The sequence below is a fragment of the Canis lupus genome, chromosome 31 (assembly GCF_003254725.2).
Source record: "Canis lupus dingo isolate Sandy chromosome 31, ASM325472v2, whole genome shotgun sequence".
Taxonomy (NCBI): domain Eukaryota; kingdom Metazoa; phylum Chordata; class Mammalia; order Carnivora; family Canidae; genus Canis; species Canis lupus.
In genome coordinates, this window is record NC_064273.1 from 1,384,287 (window position 1) to 1,410,720 (window position 26,434).

Consider the following 26,434-nt stretch of genomic DNA (forward strand, 5'->3'; position numbering starts at 1 on the left):
CCCATTTACTCAAAAAGTAGAAAGGTACTTAAAGCTTTCAGAATAGTGTAGTTTGTTGATGAGGTGGTGAAAACAGAAAACAAAATCTCCAGTTTTCTAATTGTGCATAGGGGTTCTTAACAATTACACTTTGGATTTCATGTAAGTTAGAGCATATTTACTGGGTCCTCTTCAGGGGTGACAGCTGGGTGAATCTGTCTGCATGCTTTCACTTAAAAGAATCAGATGCTTTTAGGAGGCAGAACTATTTTCAAACTATTTCTCTGGACTTTGCCACTTTGGTTGGGTCATAAAAAGCTTTCTATTTTTTTTTTTATTTTTTGTCGAAGAAGACACCCTGAAAAAACATACTTCAACCCCCCTCCTTTTGCAAATGGGAAAATGGATGCTTACAGGGCTGAAGTGGCTAGCCAAAGATTTAAGAGCTCATTGGTGACAAAATTAGGACTACCAAATCCCCTGCTCCCCATCTTTCCACCGTGCCATGCAGTCTCCCAACCTTTTTTTTCTTTTACTATTGCACAATAGGCTTATTTTTGTCTTTAATGCTCCAAATCAACTTTTTGATAAAGAAGATTAATATGCAGTAGATTCTTTGGCCTTGGAGCCTGAAATTCTTTCCAAGTCCTTGGTAGTGTACTTTTTTAGTTTAGGCATTCCAAAGTCCTTTTGAAAGCATTTATTTGTATTATGCTGATGACTTTTGCTATCCATTCTGTGTCCTTTGTTGATGAGGGCTAAATATCCACTTAGCAAATGAACATTTATTTATTTTAAAATCATCTTCAGGAAGTGGTATTAACAGTCAGCTTTAAGTGCCACATATATTACTGTTACTCCAAAGTAAGTTTAAATACATTAAATGGAAAGAATACAATTATATCGTAAGTAGTTTCAGTACACAGCCAACTCATTTAAGGTGGAAGCTCCAAATTTCTTGCAACTGTAAGCAAGGACTTATGTGGATTTATAAGAGAATTCATACAGGACTTCTTTGAGAAAGAACAGCCCCTGTGCCTTCCACACTACAGAATTTAACTTGACTTCAGAGGCTTAGAAGCTTAATGCGCCCCAGAGTTTTATGCTCCCAATAACTTCCCAGCCAGAAAATTCAAAACTAAAGAAAAAAATTAAACTTTAAAATAACTAAACTAAACTGTTGTCTCTGGTAGTCAACCAGAAGAGAGATTACAATAAGGTTAGAAAGGAATGATGTCTGCCCAGTAACTTTTTTGAAGAATGATGTTGCCATGCCACGGAAAGGTTATACTTTACAGAAAACTCTTTCCAGAATGTCTCAAAATCTTGAACCTATGGAATCTTTTGTTATAGTTTGGTCCTCAGGTGTTGAAATAATTTCTTATTTACAATTTCTAATAAATGAGTAACATGCCAACAAAAAAAAAAAGAAAGGAAGGCTTGGAATTCATAAAACCATGCATAGTGAAGATATGTTGACCAGGAAACCAAATGCCAAGACAAGGTGACACTCTTTGGAAAGAAAGAGGTATTTTGGACAAATGCCAAGAAGGCCTGCTTCACCCAGTACTTAATAAAGTCTCCCATCTCACGAAGTTGGGAATGGCAGCAAAGGAAACGAGCGTGTTCAGAGGGTAGAAGCTTACGATCGTGCACAGTGACTCTTTGGGTGATAGCAGCAAAGATGCTGAACTGACCTCTTCGGGTAGTATATATATTTCTGTCTTGTATCCTTCTGTGCAAAGGGAACTGTTCAATGAGACTAAAAATATTATGCTCAGGAGGCTCAGGGCAGATCCTAAAGCAAACTTGTGCATCCAGTCTTGTTGTCTGTCATTCTAAAACATGGGTGCTAAAGTTGGATCTTATATCCATAGGCCCTGTTTCCAGCTAGCTTAAAAAAAATCCCAAACTTATTCATCTAGTAATAGATAATCATTTAAGGTATTATCTCCAGAAAAATATTTTATTTTATTTTATTTTCAGAAAAATATTTTAATTCAAGAAACAAAAGCTGTCTGATACTTGAATTTCAGGTTCTGGCAGACACAGTGAAGGAAATAATTTTGGGCAAAACTTCGCCCTGAATCTTTCAAATAGCACCTCTTAAGCAGCTAATTTTCTGCTTTAACTATTCATTTAGGAAGACCCAATAGTGCCTTTAATAAGTAGACCCAAGCATCTGCTGCTAACAACGAGTCATATATGCCATATTTCTAGATATTTCAGTGGATACCAGATTGATGCCAAAATTTAAAAGTGTGGTCCGAACTGGGGTAACTGGACTACTTTTCATTTGTCTTGTGCTTTGGAATAAGGGAAGAAAAAGAAAGAAAAGAATGACTTAAACAGGTGTCCTCTTCTTGTAGAATTATATTGTTTTAGTATGCCAAAACACTTGTCCATGGGGGATGGAGTGAGGGGTGAAGGGGTTGAAGGATGCATCCTTTCTTGTTGCTATGAACATAGATAAAGGAGATACCAAAACTAATTCCTAGGAATTGGGCTAGATGACCCGTGTCCAGAAATGAATTAGTCTTCGATGGTCTGTAGAGTTTTTTTGGCCAGTGTCCTGCAAAATCAGAAGAGGCGGCCAACGTAAGAAACAAAATTAAGTGTGAATTTGTCTAGAGCTCCAGCATGTTGCTTATTAGGATATAGAGTTGGACGAGACCTCTGAGATAATCAAGTCTCAGAATTCCTCATTTTCAGAAGAGGAAGCTGGGGGCCAGACAGTTTGGTGACTTACCCAGACTCATGAACTCATTTTGGTCAAATCCTCCTTCCTATTCCAGTTGTCTTTCTGTTGTGTTCCCTTCTTGTCCAGATTTCCTTGGAAACAAGGAAATAATAAGTAATTTACCTAATGATACCTTCTTACTTTTCTTATTTAAAAATTTTTAAGTATTAGCTACTTGGAGAAATTAGACAAGTGGCCAGATGGATAAACTATGAGGTTCTCCTTATTTACTGTTGATCGTACAAAGCTCTTCCAACAAACTCAAACTGCTCAAACAAAATGAGCAGCTTGAGTTCAGTGATAGGCTACGACTTTAATCTTGTGGCTCCATGTCTTTGCACAGATACTGATAGAAGAGAGGAGTTAATTAGCAATTCGATGAATAACAGATGAATTTTTAAAAATGAAGTCATATCTTATGTCTAGTAATAGGATTATAAAGACATATCAGAAATTCACACATTGGAAACTTGTTTCATTCAAAGTAGTTAAAGAGAGAACGCATACCCTTATGATGTGATCACTGCTTAAAGTATTTTGGGAATGCAAATTTTGAAATTCTCTCTAAGCATGTGGCACATTTTTTTGAACATCCTCAAAACTGGAAACTTTTTATCCTTGGAAAGGATGAGTTTGAGTCTTTATAATGACCAGAATCACCGAGAGGCAAGTGTGTTCAAAAATAGCTGATCAAGTTAATATTATTTTTGGTTTGTCCCTCTCTACTGTTAAGAAAAATAAAAAAACAAAACAAACAGAATCTCAAGTTCTGACTGCTTCTCACAAAATTGGCTCGGCTTACATTTTCAGAACAGGATTTCCAGAAAAATGGAGGCAATTGTATTATGTATCTGACTTGCCAAGGGGACAGTATCTTTTTAGATACAGACTTCAGTTTAATGTAGATGTATATATATTTTGAACAGCAGTGCAGCCCGTAATTCTGATACATGTTTACATCTCTTTTTTTTTTTTTTGATCTTATAAGTAACTTTGGCTCTCCTTAGTTATGTGATGCCTTTTGATGCCTTGCTGATTGTGGGCTTCTGTTTATTTCTTCAATTAAAATAAATGTATAGAGTCTTGTTTCCTTTCATCTATTTTCTTGGCTCATGCTTTGTAGTCAGACAGAAATAGGTTCTAAGCCTGTCTTTGCCATTTACTAGATCATCTTAGCTAAGCTATTCAGTTTTTGAATATGTACACTGGAAACAATGATTTGGACAAAATATTTGTGTGTGTGTGTGTGTGTGTGTGTGTTTGAGAGAGGTAAGCAAAATACTATGTGTAAAAGTTCTGTGGCATAGCTCTTCATCCTGACCCATCCTCCCTTCACCTGATTCCTCCTTTTCCAAGCAGGCTAAGGATCAAAATTTCAAGTCTCTCTGAGATATTTAAAAAAAAAAATCTGTTACCAAGTAAATTCGGAAAAATATGATCAAGAACAAATCAGCTGCTTTTATGGACTTCACACTTTGAAACATTTACTGCAGGCTGGTGGTCCTTTCTTAAAGGTGCCAACCGTGTCTTTGAACGTAAAAGAATCCTTGCATGTAGGGAAGAGAGCCAGTAAAATTGAAAAAAAGAAAAGAGAAAAAAGAATGAAAAAAGGGCTGTTTCCAAATATCCAATGATTCATTAAAATACTTTTAGTTTTTTAAGAAAAGAAGTTTCCACATATGCACAGTAATCATTTGGCATTTTGTAAGCGTAAGCCTTGGGGAGTTAGTGGTATTTGGCTCCTGACGTGGAAGTCTCTGTTGTCAGGCAGCCCTTCCCCCTGCATGTCCCTGTGACCATTTGTTCCTGTGGACCTCCAGGCCGGAGGCCAAGGCCGAGGTGGCTGGTCTGGTTTGCTGCCCTGCTCTGCTGCGACCTCTCTTCTTAGAGAGTGAGTTCTCGGAGGAGAAGGTGGCTGTGATTTCAGCAGAGCAGGGGTATTTCGCCTGGGGGAAAATTGTCATTACTCTGAAATGGGGATGAGCCACTTAAGGTACACTAAATAAACCAATTTGGAGGTGTTGAAGTCCCTGCTTATGACGTCTTTATTTTGGTTAACAATTCTTCAGAGACTCGCAAGAAAAGCATGAACATTTCTGAGATTTGCGTATTTTTAGGAAGGGATTGTGCATTTTGACAAAACAAAAATATGAACTAGATTGCCTTTTGACCTCAAATCGGGAAGTCTAGGTTCTGATGATTTGAGATTTATTCAAATCTCAGCGTTTTGGATGTTATATATTTTTCTCAAGAAAGAACGTAATGCCAGGCAAGTTTCATTCCAATGAGCAAACACCAAGTGAATACAGAATATGACAAAACTCACATAAATAATTCACTTAGTTAAAAATAGGTTAAGAATTGATTTACAGGCACCAAGGCGTAGATATAAGAAAGTAGCTAAGGCTTAGGAGTCTATAGAGGAGAATATTAAGGTGGCGTGATTGTCAGCATATGAGTCAATTGCTGTTTAATTTCTGTTCTTGTTTTCTTTGTACTCACAGTTAATATTTTTAAATGTATGCAAATTGTTCAACATCATTAGCCATTAGGGAAATGCAAATCAAAACCACAGTGAGGTACCACTTCATACCCACTAGGATGACTACAGTTGTAATAATAATTCTTTTTAAAGTCCAGAAAATAACAAGTGTTACTTTTCTGCCAAGGGATGTAGATAAATTGGACCCCTAGTACATTGCTGGTAGGAATCTAAAATTTTTCAGCTGCTGTGGAAACAGTTTGGCAGGTCCCTAATAAGTTAAGCATAGTGTTACCATATGACCCAGCTCTCACATATACCTACCCAAGAGAACTGAAAAGTATGCAACCAAACACATGTATACATGTATTCATAACAGCACTATTTGCAGTAGCCAGAAGGTGGATATGACTCAAATGCCCATCTATGGATACATGGATCAACAAACTGGTATATACATACAATGAAATATTGTTCAGCTATATATAAAAAGAATGAGGTACTGGTACAATGTGAATCAACCTTGAAAACATGCTAAAAGCAAAGTTCTAGAAGCAAAACAGTCACATACATATGATTCAATTTATATGAAATATCCAGAATAGATGAATTCATGGGGATAGAATTGGGTTGGTGGTTATCATGGACTGATGGGGAGGAGCCAGAGAATAGGGAGTTAATACTTAATAGGTACAGGATTTCCTTTTGGGTTGATGTTTTGGATTAGCTAGACGTGGTAGTTGCATAACATTCTCAATATACTAAATGCCACAGAATCATTCACTTCCAAAAGGTTAATTTTATGTTAATTTCACCTCAATGAAAAAAAAAAGTTAAAAAAATTGGGATATCTATCAGGAGAGCAAAAAGTGACAAAAGACACATAATACCAAGTGCTGACAGGGATATCGAGCGACAGGAACTCTCACCAACTAGCAGCGGGTGTGTCAGGTGGTTAAAGTGACTTGAGGAAACTGGCACTATCTGTGAACCACCTCCATCCATACCTGTGACCCAGCAATCTTCTCTTCACTATATACCCCAAAGAAATGCAGGCATATATTCATCAGAAAACATACTCACATGTCATAGGAGTACCATTCATAATAGCCCACATCTGGAAACTGGCCAAATGCCTGTAAGTGGTACAGTAGATAAATGGATGGCTACACAGCAAGGAGATTCAGCAGTCTACAACTACATGAGACAATATGCGTGAATCTCGAACGTGATATTGAGTGAAAGAAGCCAGATGCAAAGGGGTGCGAGCTGTATGAGTCCATTTGTGTAACGTACAAAAGACCGTGTGGCTAATGGACATTGATAGAAAGTGTGGGTGGTGGTTGCTGTTGAAGAGGGAGTAGCTTGAAGGAAGTGGGGCCTCTGGGGTACTGAGGATGCTCTCCTTGATCTGTTGCTAGTTTCATTGATGTACTCAGTTTACATGTATGATGTGTAGCCTTTTCTGTTTATATTGTTCTCCAATAAAAAAAATTAAAAGTATGCATTTTAGGGAGCTTTCAGGCTATTTGAATACTTTAGAATTCTTATGTTGACCAGTGTGTATTGATGGTGAAGCTAAATGTGTGTGCCTCTGTGTGTGTGTGTGTGGGGGGGTAAATGTAAATATATAAATTGGTTCACTATAATTTGTAAAAATTGACTCAACTCTATCTGAAAAAAGTATGAGAGAATGATAGGCCTTATATCCTGCTTATTGGTAGGTGTATCACAGTCTCCCTCTCCATTTTATTTGTTTGATAGTCTCCAAGCAAATTTATTTACTTAATAGAAGACCTATCTTAAAGAGCTGGAAGAGAAAAAAAAACATCTTTTATATATATTCAAAAAACTGTATTTAAATAGAGTGGATACATATATTTTTATAAAATCACAGGTGTTTTCCTATTAAAATAAATAATATATCAGTATATATTTATGTAAAAGCATATGTGTATATACAGACATATATTACATATCCATGAAATATAAAGGGTATTGGGAATAAATGCATCCATAGACAGGAGAATCATTTTTAGAAAATGGACTAATAAAAGGTATTTTGATACAATGGCTGATTTTGTTCACTTTTTCCCCATTTCATATTGAATTTTTCACATGTAAATTTTAGACTTATTTGTATCCAACCATTCAACACTTGGTCAAACAGAGTAGCGTGAAATTGTATAGCATTTAGAAAATTGTATAATAAATTGAAAATCTATAGGTTAAATTCAACTGCCATCAATTAATAAAGATATTTTATGACTGCTATTATTGGTCATGGTAGTACTATGCTACCTTTATATCCAGATTTGTAGCTGTAAATCTTTTAAGTATATATAAAACTTTAATTTTATTTCATCTAAGAGTTATTTGCTAATTGGGATAAAATAAAACATTGCCTTTCCTTGGATAATTAGTACATCCCAGCGCTCTTTCCTTTAAAGAATAAATGTTAAAATTGAACAAATGAAACAATTAGATGCAAAACCTGACTCTCACAAACTGATGCTGAGCTAGACATTAACAGGGAGAAAAAAAAATCAGTTTCGGAGATAGTAATGAACACCAGTGGACAGTGAAGTCACTCTCTAGATCAGTTTTAACTCCTTTCCTATGTAAAAACAGTGCTTCTTTTTAATATGTTGGAGTACTTGGCAGAAAGTGTGTATATATGCTTAATGGCATAACTTCAGATAAATATACATGCACACAGAGGAATAGTACTGTGATTTGACTAATAAATTATAATATTTGTTTATTTTGTAATAGAATTTAAAGTCAGGAATAACTTTAGAGGCCTGTAGTTCAATCCTCTTATTTGTATACATAACCTTTGTTACTGTGGTGTTTTTACCTTTGAGGTTAAATATAAACATGTTCAAACCTGTGCAAAACAGATTGTAATAAATATAACCACATAGTCATTACAATCGCCTATTCATCAACGAGGCATATTCCACTCACAAGAATGAATTATCTATTCATCAACAAGTGATAACCACATTGGCACAGATTTTAAATATAAAGTAATACATATGTTTATAAATAACAGCCCCTACATAATAACCACCAGCTCATAATATGCCTGAACATTTTAGGGCCCACCTCACACAAGAATGACATATTCATTGCTAGGGGGAAAGGGTTCAATTTATTGAATGATGCATTTATAATTTGGGGTATAGATTTTTGAAGCTAGTAATTACATTAGGAATATGACTCTGGGTTATGTGTTTTGATAACATTTGCAAATGTTATGTGTGCTTACTGAGTATTCTAGAATGATTGATTTTTTTTTTCTACTCACATTCATTTGCCAGCATGCATTTTTTTTCTGAAGTAAAAATGGTACAACAAAGAATCAGATTTTTCAGATATACAGATGATAGAGAGCTCATTTCATCATGAGGATCATAAGTTTTATAATCTTTGGCATTATCTTATATATATAGTTCACATTGAAGTTTTGCTTATAAAAATAATATATACCCAATGAAAAACATTTGGAAATATTGAAAAGCAGGAATAACAACTTCAAAACCTACCAGCCAGAAAGCAATAGCGTATCATTTTGGTGATTTTTTCCCCGCACAATAGATAGGCCTTCCCTCCCCTTCTAAACACACATAAATATACTTGTGTGTTTTTATTATGTGTTCCGGCTCTACCACTCTTAGGCTCTGTGATCTGTGGCAAGTTACTTCACTTCTCTGTGTCTTTGTTTCTTCACCTTTAAAATACAAATAGTAATAATAACGATAATACAGAATTATAAAAATTAAATGAGGTAGTAAATGCAAAGTTTTATGAGTGCCCGATGTCATATCTATTAACGATTATTATAGCTATGATTGTATGTTTTAAAAACATTTTAAAATTATCAAAACGTTCTCATTTTTGTTTGAAAGCCACCCTAGCCATTGGTGGCACCTTGTATTATTTTCAATAAGCCATAATATATTTTTTCCCTTCCATGATAATGGTGGCAATTGGAACATCTGCAAAATATGTTCCATGCAAAATGGATCTTCACACAGACTTATTTTGTCATTTTAGTTTGATTTTGGAGAAATGAGTTCGGCACATCTGCCAAATCCTTTTATAAGATGCTACATTCCTGTTTTTATTTTAGTTTATTTCATTTATGGAAAACTCTTTTCTTCTTCACCCCTCCCCCAGGGGCTCCCTTTTGTCCCCCATTCCTCCCTGTCCCAAACTTTAATGTTGACGTACATTAAAACTTTAAAATAGAAAATTGATGAAAAACTGGAATGAATCTGACCCTTTTTAAAAGTCATTCTTCTTTTGGTATATTTAGATTCCGAAACAGAAAAACCAAACAAACCTGTCTTTTACACTCTGAAAATATATTGTCAGATAATGTTTTTTTTTTGCCAAATTTGAAATAACAGGCTTTTTTTTTTCAGGGTGGGAAGGTTGAAGACTGGTTTGGGGAGGGGAAAGATGGAGTAAAGCAGACAAAGAAGAATCAGTTTGCAAACATATGTTAATATTGAGCTTTTTTAAAGTGAAAAGTTAAGTAGTTAATGCGGTTTTTTTCCAAACTGTCTTTGATACCGTGTTTTGTTTATTCCATCCCAGAAGAAGTTAGCGGTATACAGCAAGATGCAGGACTCTCTGGAAGTCACCCTTCCCAGCAAACAAGAGGAGGAGGAGGATGAGGATGAGGAGGAGGAGGAGGAGGAGAAAGACCAGCCTGCCGAGATGGAGTACCTTAACTCTCGCTGTGTCCTTTTCACTTATTTCCAGGGAGACATTGGGTCAGTAGTGGATGAACACTTCTCAAGAGCTTTGGGCCAAGCCAGCACCCTCCATCCAGAATCTGCCATTTCAAAAAGCAAGATGGGGCTAACCCCCCTATGGCGAGGTAAGAATTCAAAAGCAGATGCTCTCCAGGGCACTGTCTCTGTTTCGCAACTGCCTATACCAGGTTCCAGCTGGAGACTTGCCCCTGGAGGATGGATATCCTCTTGCTTTTTAATTTTTAAGGACAGCAAGGAATTTCTTTCAGACAAACAGCTGGATCAGTTTTGTCACATGTGGAATGCAGGGTTGGAAAGGATGCAGTCACACCCCTTAACTTCCTCATGGAAAATAGTGATGCAACCAGCCTGAGTTTGTAGTGGCAGGATGGGGCTGTGAAGCACCATTCCTTAAGCCCCAATGGCCCAATTTGGATCTCTAAATAAAAGGCGTGCCCGTATCAGCTTTTAGAAATCAGCTCTTGCTCATTCCACTAGGTGCTACGTGGTGACATAGCAGAAATCTGAGTCTGACCCGGGAGTACAAACTTTGAAAGCCTTCTGTGTTCTCTTGATAGCTCTCTCTGTCCTGCTTTGTTGTGGTGTGAGCTCTTTCCCTTTATAGTCCAGACATTATTGACTGTCTACAGGGTTTAGACTGTTGTTTTTACCTTACTAAAGGAAAGCAGTTGCTTGGCCATCCTCTTCTCTACTTCCCTCCCTATGGAAGTCACAGAGATGTGTTTGCATCTGATTCCTGGCTCACAGAAAATCATTGGATGACATCTTAATTGGACAAATTATAAGGTCAAGGAGAAATAACACATCATTTCAATGATAGTTTGAGAGAAATATGTCATGGAAGTTTGTTCTGAACTCACCTGGTTATAAGAAACCTCTAGTAAAATCATTGTCCATGTGTGCTTTCCAGTACTGAGAACATGGGCATCACACGGGAGCTTGCTAGAAATGCAGATTCCGGGACCACACCCCAGAAATAATCAGAAACTCAAGGGCAGAGCAAATTGTGTTTTAAGCAGCCCTCCCAGTTGATTCACATAAAGGCTCAAGTTTGAAAATCGTTAACTTAGTGCCTTTAAAAGCAAAGATGCTGGTGCCTAACTTGGACCTAGTAAATCAGTCTCTCCAGAGGGAGACTGGGAATCACATCTTAGCAAGTGCCCACAAGCGATCCTAGGGTGAGGAAAGGCTGGCCATCTGTGGTAGGCCACCTCTGGTAGAGGGCAGATGAGAGGTGATATATGGTCATTCCCTTTCAGCGTTAGAGGAATGCGTCTGCTCTATGGTGGGAGAGCTCATGGCTGTAGGACATTGCCAGGCCTGACCCGACTGCTGGCTTGCCCGCCTGCCTTCTTTCTTTCTTTTTAGTACATATGAACAACACTGAGATAGTAGTGACTATAAAGAGGAAGGTGGAATACAAACCCAAATGATGGAGGCCTTGATAGAAATGAGTTGGGGAGCATAATTGCTTATTTGATTAGTAAAATTTACAGATTTTCCACAAAACTGAGAACTTAGTCTTTGGAAGCCTAAGGTGCTTGTGAAATCAACCAATATTCTGTTTGGTAGCTTGTGGTAAATACTTTTAATATGTGTGGAAGTGAAAACAGGAAAAATTCAATAAATTAGCTGGCTTTAATAAATTAGTCTGATTTATCAATAATAAATCATACCAGGATAATCTGTCCTATGAAAGTACTAAATACAATGCCTACCTTTTTTTTTGTAAGCATAATGGCATATATGACCTAGTAGTCATTGAATCTGGAATGTAGAAACAAGAGCTCGAAATTACAGATAGATGTGGTTATAGCATTATAACCAGGAGAGTTTCAAGTGAGGTGTTGTGTATATGCAAAAACTCTACAGTCCAGTGTTTTTCCCGTCAATTGTGCGACTGAATAGCGAGATCTTTGGATTGATGTTCAATTTCCATATAGAAAGGCTGGATGATGGTAATGTTTCTGTAACTATTACTACACTTTTCTTGGGATTCTCCTATGTTTGGCCTTCAAGTTTACCTCCTGTTTCAGTCATTGACATAAGCAGCAAATATTAAGATCCCACTATGTTCTAGGGAGTAGGAATATATTACTGGACAGGAGAGTCTAAGCCTCTACATTCATGGATCTTTTTAGTGGAAGAGACAGATAGTATGTATATAATGAAATGCTAGGTGTTTTCCTTTGAGTGATGATCGATGGTCTGAGTCTGTTACATGTGGGTACAGACCTGAAGGAAGTCAGAGTGTCCTGGGGGAGAAGTTATTTGAGGCAGTGCAAAGGCTCTATGGAAGGACTGAGCCTAGAGTGTTCAGTAGGAAGCAAGAGTGCTGCCAAGAGTGGAAGGAAAAGCAGAGTGCTTGGTAGAGACGAGGATTTTCAATTCGGTGTATTACGGCAATGCAGGCAAACCCAGCAGACTCTTCAATTTTCATCTCTTCCTCTCCCAGTGAGACTACATACTACATACCTGGTTTTCTCACCTCATTTTTCCTGATACTCAAGATAATACATTTCTGTCTAGAAAATCAAGAATAAATATGAATTGAACGATTATGACTCAATTAGATGAATCAATTTCATGCCATTTACCCCAGATGAGAACTCAAAAAACTTCTCAGTATAAGATTTATGAGCATTAAGTATGAAATCTTTGGCTATGGTTTCCTTATTTGTCAAATAAGGGGGTTGTATTAAACTTTGAAATCTTTTCTCTGTAAAGTTCTGTGATTTTAAGTGTATTATTTACTTTCTATTTGTGATAGAACTTTGCTGTAGTTGTTTCTAGTTGTGAATTACTTGAGTTTTGATAAACATATATACTTGGATGTGATTGAAAGGAGATCTACAAAAATATAATTTAAGATTTAGAAAGTAATATCTTTAAGAGAGGTATAATAAATTGAGATTCCCATGTTTGGTGAAGAGAGTTGCTAGTAATTTTGTATTAATTGCCAAAGTAACACAGGTTTGGATAATGCGGGCATTGGATTCTGTTGATTTTGGGGTCTTAGTATGTCTGACTATTGCATGACCTTGAATTAATTATTTAAATCTCTCCAACCTCAACTTCAACTATAATGCGTATTTACTGATGCACATTTCCCAGGGTTATCATAAAGATTCTCTAATAATGTGTATGAATCCTTTGTGGCACAGGGCTTTATGCAAGGTGCTCAATGATCAGATAGATGCCTTTTCTCTCTTCCTTAAGTAAGTTTCCACTCATTCGGCACATAGAAAACCAACCTTGGGTTTTTATCCGAAACATTGTTTTCTGGAAGTTTGCATTTCTGGCTAAAAACACAGTGTCTTGGATAAAGTAGCTACTCAGCGCTATTGACAATGTTGATGGCCTTGGTGGTGATACTTTACTTAGGAGCTGCTAGCCAGCTGTATTAAGTCAAAGGGTCTAATTTATGGCATGAAGTTTTTACAGTGCTACACAAGTGCTATAGTGCTACAAAGGAATTTAAAACTGAGTTATGTTTGATTTCAGAATATATGTCCACAGTAAATCGTTAGACAAAGATAGAATGTCAGCTAATAATGGAATAATGGTCATATTTTAAGTGTGTGTCTTGATGGGTGTTAGGAAAGTCCTCTTTAGGTGTTTTGCAGCTTTTAGGCAAACAATTTGTAGGAAATATTTGTACTTCATTTAGCACAATATCACTTCAATTACCTTTTATCCCAGTATATAATCTTATAGGGATTGAATAGGGCTTCTCAGTTGAGAAAACGTTGAGGATCTGATTGCCCTCTTATCCCCATCTAAATAGAAGCATTGGCTTTAAATATGTCTATGCATTGATCTCAGTGCCCAAGTGTTATTACAGGAAGTGTGTCTGTGTGTACGTATGCACCTATGTGCAGGGAAATGGAGCAGCTGAGCCTTAACAAAATAAAAATACCACTAACTTAAAAACCTTGCTGAATGATGAACTTGATAGTTTGTTGTTGCTACAAGGTAAATAATTATTGCTTGATTGACATATAGTGTCTGCTTAGAGCAACTCATTCTCATTGCAAAGACTTCTCAAAATGAGGATCGACCTAAAACAGCAAGAGAGGGGAAAGGAAAGGAGGGCCAGTGTCTTGAGCTGGTGACACAGGGAAAGACAGCTGAGCTGCATCTCCAGGAGGCGCTGGAGGGAATCCATGCTGGCAAGTTTAGGACAAACACGTGGAAGGAAAGTGAGGCCTGACTTACCTCCCGACTCTTTGAAACTCTCATTTTAGTCACAGCATCCATTGTGAGCAACTCTAGAATCAAGTAAGTAGAGGACAGTCTTTGAACATACTGGTGATGCCTATTCCTGAGGGACAGAAGACATTGGAAAATATATTCTTTCACCTCTGACCCCACCATTTGTTTTCACGGGAAGCAGAATAAGAGGATGGGAATTAAATTAGAGGATGGGAACTCTTTGGATTAAGAGCTGAGTTGCATTTTTTCACTTAAGTTAATAAAAAGGTAAATGTTGTCTTTTAACGATGTGTTGTATCATTATCCTAAGAATGTGTTTCCTGGAGATTTTAAAGATGACTTAAGATACATGTTTTACAATATTCTATTGTCCCATTTTCCTTTTAATATAGTTTTCATTTTTTCAAAATTGAATAATAAAATGTTTGATTTTTTAAACTAAATGTTGAATTTTCTCTGGCTTGTTTGTCCTTAGAGAATTTTTTTTTTTTTTTTTTTAGTATTTAGAGTTAATACAAAAAGTATCCCATCTATTATGAAATTGAAGGAATAGCTTGATGTTCCATGTTGAACTCTTCTGTGTCTTTAACGTATTTTCTGTATAATTCACACAGTGAAATTACTGAGTAAGCCTTGGGTAGGTTGTATTAGACAACATAACAATTTTGTCATTCTTGTTGTTTAGAAATAAGGGTGTGTGTGTGTGTGTGTGTGTGTGTGTGTGAGAGAGAGAGAGAGAGAGAGAGAAACTTTTAATTCCAAATGCAAATTGAACCTAAGTGTATTTAGATTTTTTTGCATGTGTCATAATGTCAGTGTTAACATCATCCAAATATTGAGTACCATTGAATCCAAAGTCACCACAGAATGGTAACATCTGACAGTTCTAAATTGCCTCCATTAACCTGAAAAGTAAAATTCCATGGAAATAGTTTGTACACAAGTTTTTCATATGCTTTTTCATCAAACAAATGTGGCTTTGATTAAGTACTCCTAAACAAAAAGTCATGTAATGAAAAAGAATTTACCTACATATGAAATAAGCACACTGATTCCCAGGCTTCAAACAAAGTATATCATGTTTCTTTGTATCAAGATCTTTTTTTTTTTTTTTTAAACAACCAAGATACCAAATAGTGGTTTTGAAGTGTAGACTATCCATAAACATATTTTCTCTTCAATATTGTTTCATTTACTTGTAAAATGCAACAATGTCTTTGAAAAGAGCCACAGAGATCTCTGCAGACTTTAATCTTGGGAGACATATGAACTGGGAAAACATTAAATTGCTTCTAATTTTATTTTTCGCTGAGGCATTTTAAAGCTTTGTTCAGTCTTTATGGAGCATGTTTTTAAAAATAGATTTCCACTATCATTGACAATGTGTTCACTAATTACAATACAATGATTCATAAATAGGGTAATATTTTGGGTAAGGAATTTGCCCATTATTCACATTTGTGCATGCATCTCTAAATGCATAAGCATATATAAAATAAAATTGGGTCCACGTATATATAAATAAAAGGAACTATAAGGAAAGCATCCCGGAAAATGACATATACTTTGTAGTTTTGACATTTTAATGGGGGATTTTAATAAGGGCAGCTCAGTATCTCTGGCATGTACCTGGAGGTGGGGGGGGGGATTAGTAGTTTTCATAATGGGATTCTGGCTCCAACAGGCGATGAAAGTTATAAGCAGAATGAAGGTTCAGTCTGGTACCAGAGATTCAATCTGTGACAGCAAAGTGGCGGGTTCAGGGCAGCAAAGCTGCATGTAACGAGCCTCTGTAACTTTTTGTGTGGGTTCTAACTTTAATGTTGGCAGCCATCGTGGTGGGTATGACAGAAAATTCTACAAGTGGCCACCATTGAAGGCAAATTGAATTTTCTTCTCACAGCTTACATGACTTTCTTTGTTGGTCATTAGCAGCTACTTTTTAGATATCAAAGGGAGACAATTCTGAAAGAAAACATACGTGCCCTGATGCCAGTGAGTTTGACTTTAAGTACTATTTTCTGATGGATGTGATGGTGACAAGGCAAAGTCATTCCATCAAAAGTTTGCCTGGACTGTTTGAAGACTTGAAGAACAATGTGCACGTCCATCCTTTGCCTCTTGGAGAATTTTTTTTAATTTCCCCCAAGGGTTTTGAGATCCTTGGAGATTCTTTGGGGAACAGACTTGAATGTGAGACACCAAAGAGCTGCCCATCCATAGAATGAATGGGGTGAATGAGGATCGCCCTGGTGTAGGGTTAACAGGGAGCAAGGGGAAGAGTCATCAGGGAAGCTGGAGAAAGGAGACATTGGAACACCATGGCAATATCCTAAATATGTTAGTCAAATTATGTATATGGTGCCTGGTTCAAGTCACAGCAGCTTTCCTCTGTGGTGAGAAAATTGTGTCCTGGAAATTCATGAAGTGAGAACATGGACATGTCAGACTTCTGAATACTTATATTTCAGAGTACTTCTTAGGCTAGTCTTCACTCAGTGAAAAGATGCAGCTAGGTTCTTTCGTGTGGAACCCTGTATGAAAATAGTATCTTATTACACATGCATGATTCATGTGCTAAGGAACCTTCTCTTCGTCTTTAGATAGAAATCATAGGCCACCTCACAGAATGATAGAGAGCCAGAAGATATTTGGAATTGTAATTCAAATACCTCATATGGAAGAAACTGAGCCCCAGAGAGACCAACAGATCCATTTGAGGTCAAATCAGATGAGGTGGTTGGTAGGTGCTAGCTCTCTGCCGGGCTCCCTAGACTCCCAGTCCAGGGCTTGCTCTTTAAACCCTAGACAGGCTATCGCTGGAGTTAGGGCTCTTTCTGGTCACAGATCTGACTGTATAATTCCCTAGAGTAAAGCCCTTGAAAGGTCACTAGCATCTCCTCAGGACAGTGCCCACACTCATTACATGGTTGGCAAGGCCCATCTGGATCTTTTCTTGGACCCAGTCTGACTTTTTAGTTTAATATTTTTTGCCATCTTCTGCCCACACGATTCTTTTTTGTTCCTCCTATGCTACTTTGTGTAATTTCTGGCCTTTTTCACATACTTTTTTATTTGCCTAAGCCACTCTTCCCTGCCTCTTCACAAGGCTAACTCTTCTTACCCTTTTATTTTTTCTTAGGCTGCTTCTGTGCCCTCTCTCTATGCTTTCTCCTTATGAGAGCCCCTATCAGGTCACATTGCACAGGTTTACTTATTTACCTGTCCCCTGCTAGATTGTGATTAAGAGTGATATCTGTTTGGTCATCCCTGACCTATGTTTGGCATGTAGTAGTCATCTATAAATATGTTATGGAGGTTGAGTGGAGAAATTCAACTGAAGATGGGGAAGAGGGGCAGTTTCCCTCATTTATCTCTAAGTGCTATTTTTTTTTTATTATTATTATTCCTCTGCCTAAACCCTCTCACGTCTGTCAGCCTTACTTGAATCTCTTCCCCTCAAAAGTCTCCACAGAATCCCCACCAAATTCTAGGTGTTCCTGTCCCGGTTGCAGTTGTGCCCTTTTGTGCCACAGTTAGGAAGAGTGCCAGGCACTGAAGCAGGCTACCTGTTTTCAAAGTTTCATCTCCTTCTTACCAGCTGTGAGATCTTGGGCTTCTTCCCTGCTTCAATCTCCATATCTCTAGAATGGGGGTAATAACAATAACTACCTCAGAGGGCTTGAATGAGGATCCAATAATATCATCCATGAAAAGCCCCTGGACTAGGATTGGACATTTGGTTGCTGTAACTAAATATTAACATTTATTATTATCCGTCCAGACACTCCCAGACCTCTACCAAAAAAAAAAAAAAAAAAAAAAAAAGCTTCGGTTACACTCTTCTTGGTGGGAAATGAGTGTTGGTGAGCATAATTCAGTATGATCTTATTTCCATTTATTACTTTCAGCATTAAAATGTTGTTTGAATGAAAATTGCATTTGCATTTGTGAGAAGTTTGATAAACATCAACATTTCCAACATTCCTGCATCATATCTATGGCATGAGCTTTCTTTCCTCGTGATGTATGTACCTGTGACCTCTGCTCAGAGACCCCGAGGGCAGCAAGCCGCCCAGCAGGAAATGAAGCTTTTCAATCTCAGACTTGGCAAACCTCAGCTTAGACTGTGACTACATAAACTAAGCAAATAAGGGATAGGGGCACTCATTCAGCACCTTGAACTGTGTGCAATGACTTGGTATGGAATCTGAGAGACTTACCTGCTATCAATTTACCTCTGTGTGGGGAGAAAAGAGTGCATACTAATTAGTCTGCTTGTAAAATATTGAACAAGTAGAGGCAAGTCTTATCCTGGAACTGAATCTTATGTAAATAATTTTTCTGTCTTCTCAGACAGCTCAGCTCTCTCAAACCAGCGGAGTAGTTTCCCGACTTCCTTTTGGACCAGCTCTTACCAGCCCCCATCTGCACCCTGCTTAGGTGGGGTTCATCCCGACTTCCAGGTCACTGCACCCCCTGGCACCTTTACTGCAGCCGACCCCAGCCCCTGGCCGGGACATGGGCTGCATCAGACTGGCCCAGCCCCTCCCCGTCCTGCATCCGAGTCCTGGCACTATCCTTTGGCATCTCAGGTGAGCCCGTCCTACAGCCACATGCATGACGTGTACATGCGGCACCACCACCCCCATGCCCACATGCACCAACGCCATCACCACCACCACCACCACCATCACCCTTCTGCTGGTTCTGCCCTGGATCCGTCCTATGGGCCCCTGCTGATGCCATCAGTGCGTGCAGCCAGGATTCCTGCTCCCCAGTGTGACATCACAAAGACAGATCCGACTACAGTCACCACTGCTACCTCAGCATGGGCCGGAGCTTTTCATGGAACCGTGGACTTAGTGCCAAGTGTGGGGTTTGAAACAGGTGAGCTGGGAAATTTTCTTCTTTCCATAAAAAGAAAGAAAAGTAGAGAAATAAATACAAAGACGTGGAGGATGTTTTCAAATACTTTGAAATATTTTTTCTCTTCTGTGTAAAATTAAGCTTTGACAATATGTTTAGAGAACTAACCACTTTGCGATAATTCCTGCACTCCTGCAGAAACAAGTATGGTGAGCTTGAGAGAGGGGTCGGAACTTTTCTCCCATGTCTTAAATTAGTAATCTGGTCCTTAGAACCGGAATCTCTACTAACCTTATGTTTACAAAGGATTGAGCACATTCTTTAAATCTCCCCTGTCTCTGTGCCCTATACAATGTATAATGCCTAGTAGAATTCAGAAATTTGGTAAATTTACCTTTTATCCTTTTTGTCAGGTATTACATATGATTAATAAAACAGCTTTCTGGAATATAATCCATGGAATATAATCATGGTCCTTTGAAAAGAATTAGGGAACGTATTTTAAAGGAATGGATTTCCCTTGTCTTCCCTCCCTTTCTTTACCACCTCCTTCTCCCTCTCTCGCTCTATCTCTGTTTTAAACAGCATGAGACAAAAGATGACTATAAAGATTATATTCAACAGATTTTGATAAATTTGGCCAGGTAAATGTTTCTTCACAGAGCAGTCAGCTAGCTCTTCTCTGGAATTTGCTGGTTCTGAAGGTCATGGTGGTAAATGTTTGATCTTGGTTTTTAGACCAGACTACTCATATTAATTGTATTAATAGTTCTGAGTTCACAAAAATCAGAGGCATCAGAGGCTAAAAATACAAATCAAGTCATTGATTACATCCCCAGAGTTTACATTCCAAAGCCACCCACCTCCACCCCCGATTCCAGGTTCTTGTTCGGGAATACTTTGTGATCTATTAGGACTTTCTTTCCAGGAATTTATAGAAACTCATTTTTTTCTTAGTTTTTCTAGTTTTCCTTAGTTTTATTCTTAATGTGCAAGGTCTTTCATCTGAATGCTGGTTCACAGCAGAAATCTCCCCAGAGTGATCATTGCTTCGCATCAAGTTGCATTCACTCTGAATAAGTGAACATTCTTATCTTGGTTAACTGGTTCTCCACCGAACTTTCCACTGTTGTCTGTTGCTTCAACTCATTCATTTCAGCTTCTTATTAAGTCCCTGGGTTCAAGCTGCTTTTTCTAAACAAACTATCAGAGTACTTGCTTCTCTCTCTCTAAGAGAAGAGAGTGTGCCGGGGCTAATTGCACACTTCCCTTCCTTGCCACATACTAAGCAGAATAAAGGCAATTCTTAAGTTGTTTGATGCCTGGGACTAGGTCTGATCAGAGACTGAATCTGGTAACTGCCATGGTAGGCAACCAGTCCTTGGAGGCTCTTCCCTTTCTTCTGGGGTATCTGTGGGGCCAAAGCTAACAGTGCTCTTAGTAGGCATAGGAAATGTTCTCTTAGTCAGTCTGGGCTGCTATAACAGAATGCCATATAGTGGCTGACTTAACCAACACACATTTAGTTCTCACAGTGCTGGAGACTGGAAAGGCCAACATCAAGGTGCCAGCACATTCAGTGTCTGGTGAGGGTTTACTTCCTAGTGCATGGACACTATCTTCTCAGTGTCTCCTCAAATAGTAGAAGAGACAAGGGAATTTTCTGGGCTTTCTTTTATATCCTTATTTCTGGTGTGAGCTTTATTTACCTACTCATTGTTTGGAATTTTGACTTGAAATGATCTCTTCAGTATGAAAAGTCATCCTACCTTTTGGAAGTGGAGGAGAGATGATTTCTGTTCTTTTTGAAAAACCTACAGTGGGCCCATTTGGGCATAATATAAATAGTTCTTAATACTTACTAAGCTGTGAATCAACATTTATTGAGTACCTACATACAAGATAGTGCCAGAGGCATGCTATTTGTATTACTGCTTTTAATTCTTAAACTAAATCTGAGCTGGATGTTCCTAGATGCATTAACAATAAGGAAGCAAGGCTCAGTTTTCCTATTTGAAAACTGTTTCTTAAATCTAAAATGCCCAAACTGGATTTGAATTAAAACCTGCCCCAAATCTAAGACGTTTCTAGGGTACTACCTCCCTGTAAATATAGATAAATTTGAATATTAAGACTGTTATATTAAACTGTTAATAGTTAATAATAAGGAATGAAGGTTTACCTATGGAAGCATGTAGTGCTGCTCTTCGTCAGTGTGGTTTAGGAATAAGCAGATGAAGATCACATCATTGGCTTAATCACTGATCAGGCTGAGCTAGAGATCCTCAATTTGCTTTACTTTCACAGTTGGACTTCTAGTATTTTCACCTAAGTTTAGGTTCTGGGAGATTCAATCCTAGAAACAATCGAGACCTCAGAGAAGACTCCCTTAGACCCCCTCCTTGTCACATAGTTTAAAGCCTCATTACTATGAAAAGAAATTGATAGGTTGCCCAAAGTTGCCTTGAATCAGAAAGCATAGCCTGCGACATTAACCCAATGTGCTTACCCCGGCAAGTACAGTAGCAGGAGGAGTGTGCACCTCTCTGCGTGGATGCTGGCCCAAAGAGACTGTGGGAGGGCTGAGCCATAATGTACTCATTTTCTTCCCCGAAACTTAGGAGTCATATCAAATATCAAATCTCTCTTTCTTGTGTTGAGGAACAGTTAAAGAGGAGTGTTTTAGGTCAGTTTCCCCGAAAACCAGACTCTCTTTGTGGACAATTTATGGTGTATTGTTCTCAGGGAAACATCTTTGTGCAGTGAGAGAATTGTGTAAGGGAAGTCTTGCTCTGCTTAAGTTCAGCTGAACCTAGTGGATTCTGTAAGGAGCTCTGGAGTTGGGGTGGTACTTTTTAATTGTCCTTCCTTAAGTCAAGGTGGATGGGCTTTTATACATCTGCATCAACCAGTTAGTTACTGGATGTGTTTGTCTCTGGAAAAGGGACATGACATTAGGCAAAGTGACTTTGTTCTGCTGAAGGCAATTCCCAAGTCTCAACACAGAATGGGGAGAGATCTGAAGTCCACTGCAGTATCCACTGCAGGGGAACAACTAAAGAACAGTAGTTACCCTTCCACTTTTCTAACTACTTAATAGGAACAAAAGCTTCTGTGTAACATGCCTAAGCCAAGAAAGTAGGGCAGTTGAAAAGAATGTGAAGTGGGTTCCTCTATACAGAATATGCAAAGTTGACTAGACCAGGTAGTCTAAAATAGTGGCTTAGCTCAGGACTCAGCATCAACGTTGGGTGGCTACTGAGCAGTTGAGGGAAGAGCTTGTATTCAGGTGATACAGGTCTGAAAATTCTCGAAGTACATATGAAGGCCACCAAAATGTAGGTCATTTTCACATTCCATTAGGAGGCAAATAAATTAATCCAACTATTTTGAGAGCAATGTGGTTGGTAAAGGATATGACATTTTCATCAGTAGGGGAAAGGTTTAATAATTTTAGGTGCATTTTTATTTTGCAGCCATTAAAGAAATTAAGGAAATCTGGAAGGTTCAAAGTGGTATAATGCTTAGTGACAAAATTTTAGAGTATCATTTATAGTATAATCCAAGAGTCAGCAAAATTTTTCTATGAAGGTCCTGATAGAAATATTCCATGTTTTGCAGGGTCCAACTGTTTCTGTTGCCACTACTCAGCTCTGCTTTTATAGCATAGTGTTTGCAGCCACAGATGAAACTTAGATAAATGAAGATGTCTGTGTCCCTATAACACTTCATTGATGGACACTAAAAGTGAATTTTATTTGTCATGAAACACTACTCTTTTTCTTGTATCCCCTTCTTTCTGAATCATGTAAAAATACAAATCCCATTCTTTCATTCTTAGCTCATGGGCTATATATAAACAGAAGCAAGCTTGATTTGGCCTGTGAGCTATAGTTTGCTGACCTCTAGTATAGTTCCACATGTATAATTCTTATCGGTCTACACCCACACATATACATGTGTCTGCCTGCACTCCCTCAATAAAAATTAGCTGGAAATATATATCACATCTTTTAATGGTCATTGCTCCTGGCAATTAGTGTGTGGCCTGAGCTTTGAAGCGAGATTGCCTGGTTTTATAAGCCCAGCTCTATCACTTAGTAGCTGCAGGACTTTGTGCAAATTATTTAACCCTCTTTGTACCTCAACTTCCTTTTCTTTAAAAGATGGGTTGTGTTGAGGATTAAATGAATCAATGAAGTAAATCATTTACAAATGTGGTCTGCAGATAATAGGTTCTCCATAAATTTTAGATATGGAAGGAAGGTGACCAGACCCCCACTTTTTATAGCTTTAGAAAATACATTATTGATGGGATACCTGGCTAGCTTAGTCAGTGGAACACGTGGTTCTTGATCTTGGGGTTGTGAGCTTGAGCCCCATGGAGGGTATAGGGATTACTTAAAAAATAAAATCCTTAAAAAATATATTATTGAGGGGCACCTGGGTGGCTCAGTAAGTTAAACCTCTGCCTTTTGATTTTGGCTTGGGTCATAATCTCAGGGTCATGGGATTGAGCCTCACATAGGGCTCTGTGGCTGGGCATGGAGCTTGCTTGAGATTCTCTCCCTCTCCCTCTGCCCCTGCCCACTGTAAGCTCTTTCTCTCAAATAAATCTTTATATATGTGTGTACCATTTTAAAGGGTACCACTCAGTGGTATGTTCATGATGTTGTGCAGCCATTCCCATTATCTAATTCTAGAACATTCCCATCACCTCAGGAAATCCCTATATTTTAGGGATATAAAATATATACCCAATATATATTCTTTCATCCTCCTGTGCCCTGGCAACTACTAGTCTACTTTCTGCCTCCCTGGATTTTTCCACTTTGGACATTTCATATAAATGTAGTCATTCAGTGTGTAGCCTTTTGTATCTTCTTTCTTTCACTTAGCCTATCTTTTCCAGATTCATCAATGTAGCATGTAGCAGAACTTCATTCTTTTTTAGGAGTAGATACTCTTCTATTATATAGATATAGCACATTTTGTTTATTCATTCATTCATTCCTACTTTTTAGCTAATTCATGAATGATACTATTATGAAAATTCATGTACAGGCCTTTCTATAAATTGATGTTCTCAGTTCTTTTGGGTATATACCAAGGGATGAGATTATGGGGTTGAGAGAACTTTTATATACTTCTATATTTCTTGATTTTATCTTATTTATTATGATACAACAGCTTATTAGAGATGCATGTATAAATAAGATATATCTCTATCATACTCAGATATTTATGATGACATTAAATAAATTCTGTTCTAGTATTCACTTTTCAGTGACCATTACCATGCAATTCATTACACTGAAATGCTGTCATTCTTATTTCCTGTTACTGCCAATAATTTACTTAATGTAAAATATATGTAATTCATCCCAACTAGTTTGAACTAATTATGCAAGTTAAGATTTGTTAGTGAAGCCTTTTTACCAAATACAAAGTTGGTTTTATTTATAATTTCCACTTCATCCTACTATATTTAAATTTACCAAAAGGAAAAAGGATCATGCTTTGTGGTATGACTTCTGTATAAACACAAGCTGCTCATGGCTTGAGATTGTTTTCATCTGCAGAGCCACAGATTTATTTTTCTTAGGATTCCTCATGTTATTTTAGCTACAATTTTGTTACAAATTTATTTATTTATTTTTTACTTTGAGGAATGCCATAATGACCAATATAAAATATACATAAAGAGTTTCTTTTTGCTAAAATACACTTAAGTGGCCTAACATTAGAAAACAAAACAACATTCTCTACTATAACACAGATTTGGGAAATCGGGCTCTAAAAGGGAATTAATATATACTGATGTGTCTTATGGCTTCTTAAAAAATTTGTCACATAAGCATTAGCCATACATTTGTATAAGTAGTAGATTTGATGAGGAAATCATCATATGATTCTACCCTATGATTATAGCCAAATATTAAACAGTATCTGGTTTATCTCTCACTAATGAGCATATTTACAGTTATCAAGTGAAGTCGAAATTATGTATTACAGGAATGGGACACGGACCCTTGTTAGACAGAAAAAGGAAACTACAATAGCTACTAGATCTTAACATAATTTGCTGGATACAGGCTGTGAAATTTTTCCATAAGTACAAGAAGCTATGTTTCTAGTATTCTCTCATATGTTAAGGCATAAATGGAATTGTTTCTTTTTCTTTTTAAGATTTTATTTATTTATTCATGAGAGATACAGAGAGAAAGAGAGAGAGAGAGAGAGAGAGAGAGAGAGGCAGGGACACAGGCAGAGGGAGAAGCAGGCTCCATGCAGGGAGCCCAACGTGGGACTCGATCCTGGGTCTCCTGGATCATGCCCTGGGCTGAAGGCAGCGCTAAACCGCTGAGCCACCTGGGCTGCCCTGGAATTATTTCTGAAGAGACTTTCATAATAATGGGCCTGATTAACCTGTGAATAGAATTACTGTTAAGAAGTCTGGAAAAAATTCTTTGAAAAGTTAAATTTTGATAATGGATAGGAGCACTGGGTACCGATGGGGAAGTTAGGAGTAGCCAAATACCCTTTATATTGATATTTTTCCCCTCAGACATCAAGTATCTGATAATATTATGAAAGAATTCCATGTTGTTGTTGTTTTTATAATATAAGGCCTGTATATTACATTTTATAAAATGTATTTAATTTGAATCCCCTAGTCTGAATATTTTGTGCAACGGACCTCCTTCACAAAAGGCAAAAATTGTAACTTAAAGCAATGTAAGCCATTACTGCTCAAAATTGTTATATAGTTCTCTCTTTGAAATAGGCTAATCAAATGACTTCAGTTGTTAAGACCATGGTGGTCACTCTTGTTTAATACTTTGTGGGTGCTTTACATTGCACAAGTGAACTAGAGCAGCAGATATGCAATTTCTCTCCATGAAAGAGAAATGGGCATCAAGTTACTACTTGCTTTTCCATTCACCCTGTAAGTTTGCCATCTCTCTAGATCACATCTCAAGACCTGCGCTTTCTTGTAGGTGGTCTGGCATTGACAAGCCTGGGCAACGGAGACTGATTACATGAAAGTTCTCAAAAATAACCATGCTAAACTATTTTAACATCCTCTTGTAAAATGTTACTAAATTTTGAATTTCATTGGAGATATCAAAGGGATTAAAATCATAGAGCTTTATATCCATTGACCTCTTGGAAACCATTTCTCTCTCTAAATATATACATTTACAAAAAAAAAAAAAAAAAGACTATAGGAAACAATAGTTACCAACCCAGTGCACTTGGATATTTACATGACACATCATAATGCTCCACAGTTCCAGGCTTTACAATGAGTGAGAAAGGTGGTAACTTTGGACACAAATCATCAGAAAGCTAAAG

General features: G+C 37.6%; 1 protein-coding gene and 2 long non-coding RNA genes across 9 annotated transcripts in view; 1 reads left to right on the forward strand and 2 right to left on the reverse strand.

Annotated features, from left to right (window-relative positions):
* VGLL3 (vestigial like family member 3) overlaps positions 1-26,434 on the forward strand; it is a 119,185-nt gene that overhangs the window by 3,577 nt on the left and 89,174 nt on the right. For 6 of the 7 annotated variants that reach the window (XR_007407538.1, XR_003137829.3, XR_003137830.3 and 3 more), the window contains exons 2-3: positions 9,810-10,095; positions 18,563-19,096. Coding sequence is in view for 4 of the 7 variants with exons in the window: in XM_025449651.3 (XP_025305436.1) it covers positions 9,810-10,095; positions 18,563-19,096 (820 nt within the window). In the remaining 3 variants the exon portion in view is untranslated. The remainder of the gene's footprint in view (positions 1-9,809; positions 10,096-18,562; positions 19,097-26,434) is intronic. The other variant, XM_025449652.3, reaches the window with a different exon arrangement.
* LOC118352989 (uncharacterized) lies at positions 1,106-14,316 on the reverse strand. Its single transcript, XR_004811070.2, has 3 exons — positions 14,210-14,316; positions 2,729-2,811; positions 1,106-2,551 (listed from the first exon to the last, which is right to left on the reverse strand). It is a non-coding gene; the product is annotated as an uncharacterized LOC118352989 (long non-coding RNA).
* LOC112661597 (uncharacterized) lies at positions 15,492-19,020 on the reverse strand. Its single transcript, XR_003137832.3, has 4 exons — positions 18,904-19,020; positions 18,430-18,446; positions 17,805-17,850; positions 15,492-16,740 (listed from the first exon to the last, which is right to left on the reverse strand). It is a non-coding gene; the product is annotated as an uncharacterized LOC112661597 (long non-coding RNA).